Source organism: Tachysurus vachellii, chromosome 3, assembly GCF_030014155.1.
Source record: "Tachysurus vachellii isolate PV-2020 chromosome 3, HZAU_Pvac_v1, whole genome shotgun sequence".
NCBI lineage: Eukaryota > Metazoa > Chordata > Actinopteri > Siluriformes > Bagridae > Tachysurus > Tachysurus vachellii.
In genome coordinates this window covers 30,971,652-30,980,186 of record NC_083462.1, presented here as the reverse complement: position 1 = coordinate 30,980,186, position 8,535 = coordinate 30,971,652, and the positions used below count along the sequence as shown (strand labels likewise).

Sequence of the window (8,535 nt, the reverse complement as noted above, 5' to 3'; positions counted from 1 at the left end):
AAGGAAACACTAAACACAATTCATATTAAACAAGAAACTGTTTAATAAGTGGTTAAAAAGGGGCTATTAGGGCTTTTTTTTTTACATTTCCAAAAACCTTTCTCTGTCTCCCTGCTGTAGTTTAGAGGCTGAAAAAGAGAAAAGTAATGGACACAAAACCGATGGAAGAAAATAACCGAAATTATATGTGGGTTGCTCACATGGCAGCTGGCATTGTGCACGTCGTCTAACCTCACGTGAAACAGTGTTTCAGTCTGAGAAACGGTTTAAAATAGATTCACATGAACAAAGCTGATAAAATAACGCATGGAATGACAAACAGTCTAGTATTGAAGTAAAACGCATGTAAATTGCTTCAGCATGATTAACACAGAACTCTCAAAATGGAAAGAATTACCAGTGTTCGATTTTACATGAGGTTTTTTTTAAAACTCTTTGTACTGGTTAAAATGGTATTGGGTCTGCTAAAAAATACTAGTTAAGTTCTCAGATTTGTTACTGATGAACTCTGTAAAACAACAATGTACAGCATGAACACTGGAGTAAAACACACCTCTGTTGTCTTGTAGTGGTGAGTCACGACAAAGTGATGTTTCACCATTCAGTCCCCTCTCGAAACACATCCAAGTTTACTGCTAATATAATCAAGAAACTCTACACAGCCATATCTAAACAAGACCTCTAGAACTGGCACCATTTCCACTTATACAAGAAAAAGTGATTGTTGGCTTTCATCACAGAGCTACACGTTCGAGCAAAATACAACTGTGAATCTGTGCGTTTCTTCAGAACAAGGTATTTTAGTGAAAAAGGTTGAGTCAATGTTTCAGGGTTAGTGTTATTTCACGTGTCAAATGTTTCCCCTGACCACATGGCAAGTCAGAATCACGCCAGCTATCATTGTTTACTTTCAGTTTCTAATGTCAAAGGTCACAGAGACTAAGGTCTGGAGAACTGTCTGAATCTCCTCGCACTTTGCCATCTCTCTCACCATTGTTCCTTCCAAGTCCACTCACGGTGTTGCTGAGATCACTTCCTGACAGGCTTGAGTGTGCCATGCGTGCTTGACTTCTTAGTTTTGGAGCTAAATGCAGATTGAAACGAAAAGTTACAACATGTCGCTAAAGGAAAATACACAATGACAGCATGGTGTGACATGAAAACTGAAAATATTCATATAAAAGTGTTTAATTTCTCTTATAATAGCAGATTTTTTTAAAGTTAACCATTTTTATTTACTTCCTTATGGTACATTTTATGGAATGTCTGTCAAAAAGATCACTTCTGTATACAGTATATTGCTATATTTATATATACACCCACACACACCTCCCATTTTTGTATAATCCGTATGTGTGAGTCTTTCCCCCCCAATCACAAATAGAGCAACTGAGGAGATGAGCAAACAGGAAATTGTCTTCCACTGTGTCCCTGCAAGAAACCCCCTCAGGCTGAGGGTTACAAAACAGAACTCTAGCATAGTTTGTGGTGTGTGTGCGCGCACTGACTGTTGTGTGAATCTAAAGAAATACACTTATCACACTTACGTTAGAATTAAATTAGAAAAACAACTTGTGAATGATTGTGTGTGGCTGTGTGTATAGAGTACATTTATTAATAAGTCTGTACTGTCTACAAATCTGATCGCTTTTCTCTTCTCTCAGTTGTGTGTTTCTTTAAACCACGGACAACAATGTTGTCCATAGCTACTTTGCTCTTGGTTGTTGGCTTTTAGGAGGTCAGTGTGTGCATGTGTGTTTCTTCACAGGTGAGAAACCAAGCACAATCATTTGAGATTATTGCATCAACTCACCTGTGACACCACACCATCAAATGTGTGTATACCTGTGAGCAGTGTGTGTGTGTGTGTGTGTGTGTGTGTGTGTGTGTGTGTAGTGGTGTTGAACCTGATTCCCCGAGCCAGGATGCATCCAGGTCATCTGAGCTTACATCTCCGAGACTGGGGGTGGGACTCAATTCATCATCGGAGTCTGACAGCAGCTGTCTCCGAGGACTCATCTCCACAGCAACCGCTGCCTCCAAAGCATCTTCGGGGAAAAAAAAACAGAAGGTAAAAATAAAGACTGCAAATGGACAGAGAGGAGACACAAAAGTATCCAGGTGTGTGTTTATTACTTGATTTCCGCGGCATTTCTGCAGGTGTGTCGAATCTGTCTCTCAGAATTAGGCTTCTCACTTCATCCTTCAATCCAGATACTAAAAATCTACCACACACACACACACACACACACACACACACACACACACACACACACACACACACACACACACACACACACACACACACACACACACACAGATGGATCAAGCGCACACAATTTCCTATGTTTTAAAATGCTCCAAACTGGTTTTGTGACCTGACAATGACAACAGAATGCAATAAAGCCGCTTAGGGATGTTATAGAATAAGACTCTGCAGCAACTCTGTGATGCAATCATGTCAACATGGACCAGAATGTTTCCAACACCTTAGGGAATCCATTCCATGAACAAATTGCAGCTGTTCTGAGACAAAGGTTGTCCTCCACAGGATTAGAATGGTGTTTCTCATAAAGTGGCCGGTGAATGGATAGTAAAAGTATTAAATCCTTGTCAGTTGCTTCTCGATTTGAATCTTCGGCTTGTGAATGAGTGTGTGTGTGTGTGTGTGTGCGTGTGTGTGTGTGGCTGTGTGTTTATAGACCATTCCATTTAAAACAGCACTTGTACCAGATTAATAGTGAAAAATAAATAAATCTAGTAATACAAAAAAGTATTACAATGAACTGTTATCCACCCACTCTGGCATTTATACGACAGAATGTTTTTTATATATTAAAAATGTCAGGATGACGTCTATACATACATACATACATACTGTGAACTATATATATCTTGAATTTTTATTATATTAATTCTTTATACTTCTCCTTATGTTTACCTTCTGCTCTATGTTTATGTTCTGTAAAGCTGCTTTGAGACAATGTCCATTGTAAAAAGCGCTATACAAATAAACTCGAATTGAATTGAATTGAAATTGCAGCCCGAAATAATACAGTACAAATTAAGGTCATGAAACTGGAGACTTCTGTAGGATTTCCTTACTGGTACATGCATACCTGAGATCTCTCACATCTTGCTGCGTGTGCTGGTACTGTGAGATGATTCTGGAAAGCTCAAAGCCATTTGTGTGGTAAGCATCGGAGACGGTTTCCAATGTCTGTAAAAAGAACCAATTGTGATTCAGGTTTCATCGCCATGAGTGCAACAAAGGTTAATCACCAGAGTAAAGGCCAGTGCACACACACTACATCTGAAAATGTCATTCAGTGACATTGCATCCAATCAAGCTTTTTTGTTTTGTTTTTTTTTTTTTTTTTTGGTATTTTTTGGGGATTTTGGTGGTATTGTCAGTTGATGCTGTGTTTATGTTGACTTAAAGAACCAGAATTCAATACAGCTATAGGACACAGTTCCGCTGTATTATGGCAGAGACTCTGCCTTTAAAAACTTAGAAACTTTAGAGCAGAGTGTACATAAAGGACTGCTTCATCACTCTCTTCGGGTAGGTATCTAATTCCCACTAGAGCCACTATAAGCAGGTTGTCGAACAGCAGGTAACGTTAACCAAAATAAAAATACGCTAATGAAAGAAGACACTGGGAGGGGGAAACTCTGGGAAACAACGATTACAAAAAAAAATTGGACAACATTAAAGAGAATGTGTCAAATATAATGATTAATATGCAAATTGTTTGGGGTGGATTCTATCTTTAAAATGTACTGATGGAATTCACTGTACTTGACGGTGCACTGAATCATGATATTCTACCATATGCTTAGTGAATAAAATACATTTATTTTGATTTGCAAATGACGTCTAAAACGGGGGCACGGTGGCTTAGTGGTTAGCACGTTCGCCTCACACCTGCAGGTTTGGGGGTTCGATTCCCACCTCCGCCTTGTGTGTGTGGAGTTTGCATGTTCTCCCCGTCCCTCGGGGGTTTCCTCCGGGTACTCCGGTTTCCTCCCCCGGTCCAAAGACATACATGGTAGGTTGATTGGCATCTCTGGAAAAATTGTCCGTAGTGTGTGAGTGCGTGAGTGAATGAGAGTGTGTGTGTGCCCTGTGATGGGTTGGCATTCCGTCCAGGGTGTATCCTGCCTTGATGCCCGATGACGCCTGAGATAGGCACAGGCTCCCCGTGACCCGAGGTAGAAAATGCATAAGCGGTAGAAAATGAATGAATGAATGAATGAATGACGTCTAAAACTAAATCGTTATTTATTAGTTAAAATGTGTTTAGTTAGGTTTAATTAGTAGAAAATTGAGTGGGAGAGTCAATACCTTGCAGCTGCGCTCGCACTGCCTCATCGTTTCTCTTGCTTCAGACTGCTGCTGGTACATGTCCTCCTCGTGCCTCACTTAAGTCACACACCCACACACACACAGGGAAGTACCATGTCTGTCACAATACACGTTGAAATATAATCTGTGAACAAGTACAACAGATTCAACCCTCCTGTATGAAGTACAATAAATAAAATATTGAAATCAGGTTTAACGCAACGTGTTTTTTTTTTTAAACACAGTGCACGTCGTCTGATCTGCACTCACTCAGCTTGCTTTTCAGCAGGTCCACCTCTCTCCTGAGCTGTTCCACTTCCTCCCTGCACAGTTTAGAGCTGAAACTAAACACACACAGGCCATTACACACAACCCATGGCCATAACCTAATATCATATTCCATTATAAGCAAAAGGAAAAAAAAAAATTCTCACACTTTTACTCAATGCGACTGACCTTTCCTCCCGGTTGCCAAGAGACGTGACCCTGTCGATGTGGCCTCTCAGGGTGCTCAACTCGCGTCCCACTTCCCTTTTCCACTGCTCCAGCTTTATCGCTACTGAAGGGAGCTTGTCTTCCTCGATATCCTGCTTCCTTTCTCTTTCCTTCTCCCGGTCCTCCAGTCTTTCCCGGAGCCTCCTCACCTCCTCTGAAAGGGACACGAACACAGATGTGCTGAGGGGGTGTGTTTTAGCACTCTGAGGTTATATTATTTTATACTCATGTTATCTATCTAATTGAAACTCGAAAGACATCCTTTTTACTCTTCGATATAAAGAAATCCGAAAAAGATTTCTAACCTCAAAGCAAAAGAAAGCACAGTCAATTGACTAAGGAGTGAGGTTTAAAACAGAGACTGAATATTCACCTTGCAATGTCTGTATTTGTCTTTGTTGAGCGTCTCTCTCTCTCTCCACCGACCTCAGGTTCTGAGTTAAGGACTCAATTGTCTAAATATTAACAACAACAATGTTAACTGAGAAATTTTAAAGCAGGCATTATTAGGATAGTCAGTACTCAAATTATGCACTGTAGCTATCATGCTCTCTCTTTCCCTCACACACAGACTAGGGGTTGCAGAGACAAGTCAAATCAAAGTAGTTTTCAAAATGCATTAATCCTGCTGCTGGTAAATGGCAGTGGTGATGTTTTTTTAATGCGAAGTACATAGCTGTCACCAGAAATTGAGTCATCGATGTCCCAGGTTTGTAGTGAGCCAGGGTCCTTACCAGAGCCTCAACCTGTGTACATCAGATACTGATGCACTGCCTAAGGAGCTTGAGAGTCGACTTAAACGTAATTAGTTAACCTGAAAACATTTCAGACTTGGCAAAACAAATTCAACAGTCTTTCTCTTTTGTCATCCCTTAAAGCAGAATAAAGTTGAAATCAAATCTGTGCATTCTGGAATTGTGAAAGAGCTGTAGGTTGCATGTCACTCTGCAGTCCTGCTCAGGCAGTTTAAAGTCAGATCAGTGGCATAAGTCAGATCAAAGTGGTTTTCCAGATGCGTTTCTAAATGCTACCGATGCCAGAATTGAACAAAAAGAAACATCCTGCTGTAGACACTGTATCCTACAACCACCATGTAGCTGTAAGAAGGTTCCACACAGTGCTGTGCACTCTCGCTTTCAGAATCAAACATTTGAGTTGAGCCGCCACATAGTCCAATTGTGTGCGTTTTACGAATTGTACTTAAATAAGGGGATAGTGTAGCATGAGACAGATTTATTTTTTGTTTTCAACACATCTACTGCACTGGGAACTTTTTTTGCAGTGTATGCCTGGTGGTGGAAAATAAAATGAGGCAGTTTGCTTTAACTATATAGAAGCTAACCTAAAAAAAATGGTCAGGAAAGAATGGTCACGAAACCCCTAAAACACACACACACACACACACGCACACACACACACAAAGATGGTTTGTGTGATTTTGACCTGGCGCTGGTTATGAAGCTGTGCCTGTACAGCTGCCAGGTCATTCCATTGAACAGCACCACTAAGATGTACAGGAAGCTCCAAAGCCGAAGCATGACTCAGATCCCTCACTGGATACACATCTACAAGAGGAAAGGAGAACATTAAGGTTGACTCACAAATCAACCATAAACGTTAAAATCTATTGAAACCGAATTACCTTCTCTTTCTCTGGAAAGCCTTCCGGGCATAGCAAGGCGTTCCTTAGAAGACAAGAGATCATGTTTTATTTGTGTGAAATAAAACGTTCCGGTCATCATAACCTTGGAAAATCAAGCTGAATTGTGGTGCAGGGTGACTCCTAGTGGGCAAAGCTTCCCAATATACACTCACTGAGCACTTTATTAGGAACCCCTGTAAATATTGTGCAATTATCTAATCAGACAATCATGTGGACGCAGTTTAATGTACAAAACTATACAGATATGGTCCAACGGATTCAGAAAAGTGCGTGGGGTGTGTATATAATGAACTGTTCTGCAGAAAGTTTTTTTGCAACAAAAACCCAGTAAATGAATACAAAGCATAACCCCCAGTGTATTGTCAGCCTACTATACTGAATAAATTTAATATTCTTACACGTATTTTTGCAACACTGCCATCGGCTGCTGAGATAATGTGACTCAACTGATTATCCCAGTTCATCCTGGTAGCCTGTAACACACATAAGCAACGTGACAAGTTTACATGGAATCAAATAATCTCTAAATAATACGTACAATTTCAGAAGACTAATCTACATTAAGCAGATGTTCGTTACAAGTGCCATGTTTTCTTACATCTATGGCATCTGATGGAAATATAAATCACAGCACGGTTAGAAAAATTAGGATAATGAAATACAGTTCATCACTACTGTGGAAAGGTATTAATCAGGAAAGGGTACAAAAGAATCTCCAAAATGTTAAATATACCATGGAACAATGTGAAGGTCATCATCAACAAACAGAGAGAAAAAAAGCATCACAAATAAAAAGATGTCTCTCCGTAACAGATGAAAGGACAAAATTCTCAAGGAGGATTCCAAGAGACCTACAGCAGCATTAAGTGAGCTGCAGGAATATCTGGCAAGTCCTGTTGTCTGGACTATGGAGAAGGGTGACTCACAAAAAAACAAAAAAAAACATTCAAGCTGAACTAATCACCTCAAACCATGTGTGTTATTGTCTGATGAAACCTCAGTTGAATTTTTGGGCATTATCAAAAACAATACATGATATATGTTTGCAGACACGTAACCAAAAACAAAGCGTGCTGTATTACAAGCAAAACGTGCTTTAACAAAGTTATAGTTTCACTTCTTGGTCATATTGCTACCGTTGTCACTTCTTGGGTCTGCTGAGGGTTTAAAGTGCAATCCTTTCTCTTAAAACACCTTGTTGTTCACAAGGCTGCACTTCAGGGGTGAATTTCCATTTTATTATATACTTATGCACAAAAAAAAAGGAGAATGCAAACTCTTAAATCAAACAGAAAAACTGAAGACAAGGTCTAAAGACCATGTTCTCCCAGCAGACCACCATCACCTGTCCAGCAGAGGGCGCACATCTCCAGAAAGCAAAAGATTAACAAAGGTAACATGTAAATAAGGCAAATAAATGGCTCTTAAAAAAATATTAATTAGAAAGAGTTTGCACAGTTGTGCAATTTTACAAATTGAATTTTGCTGGGTGATAAATCTGATCTCACATCTTAGCTCCTTCTTTTTAATTGAGGTGTGTAAACGTTTTTTATATCCACTATTGACATGTTTACACTATGTGTAGCTCTGGCTAGTGAACCGTTAGACAGCTAAACCGCATGACAGTCTAAAGCATAAACAAGAAATTCTGTTTCCTTGCGAATATTTACATAATTAAATTACATCCGATTAAAAACGGACAGACAGAAATAAGACTAGACCTTAAAACAACATTGTGTACCTCCATACCTTACAGTGCTAGCTGCTACTTTTTAAATCCTGGAGCGTCCGTTGATGACATCATCGCGTCAGAGGGCGTGTGAATAGAATGACGCACCAAAAGCGCCGCCATGTTGGTAAGGGCTTTACAGACTGCTGGTGGATTTATTTTATTTTATTTTATTTTATTTTATTTTATTTTATTTTATTTTATTTTGTTTTGTTTTTTTTTGTTTTGTTTTATTTATTTAATTTATAAATAAAACCTTGACACAACATTTACCGCTTTGGTATTTAAAAAAAAAATCTT

The 8,535-nt window shown here is 39.4% G+C and overlaps 1 protein-coding gene across 2 annotated transcripts; it reads right to left on the bottom strand.

Annotated features, from left to right (window-relative positions):
* Positions 1-45: 45 nt before the first annotated feature.
* On the bottom strand, positions 46-8,335 carry LOC132843434 (cingulin-like protein 1). 2 transcript variants are annotated; one of them, XM_060866740.1, is made up of 12 exons: positions 8,256-8,335; positions 6,905-6,979; positions 6,486-6,528; positions 6,287-6,408; positions 5,217-5,298; positions 4,805-4,997; positions 4,619-4,692; positions 4,349-4,425; positions 3,120-3,220; positions 2,137-2,225; positions 1,908-2,048; positions 46-1,084 (listed from the first exon to the last, which is right to left on the bottom strand). In XM_060866740.1, exons 2-12 carry the CDS (start codon positions 6,968-6,970, stop codon positions 924-926), a joined length of 1,149 nt encoding a protein of 382 aa, XP_060722723.1. In that variant the 5' UTR covers positions 6,971-6,979; positions 8,256-8,335; the 3' UTR covers positions 46-923. The 2 variants fall into 2 exon arrangements, with proteins under 2 accessions (XP_060722723.1, XP_060722724.1); XM_060866741.1 differs by lacking the exon at positions 8,256-8,335 and having other exon boundaries at positions 6,905-7,007.
* Positions 8,336-8,535: the final 200 nt, after the last annotated feature.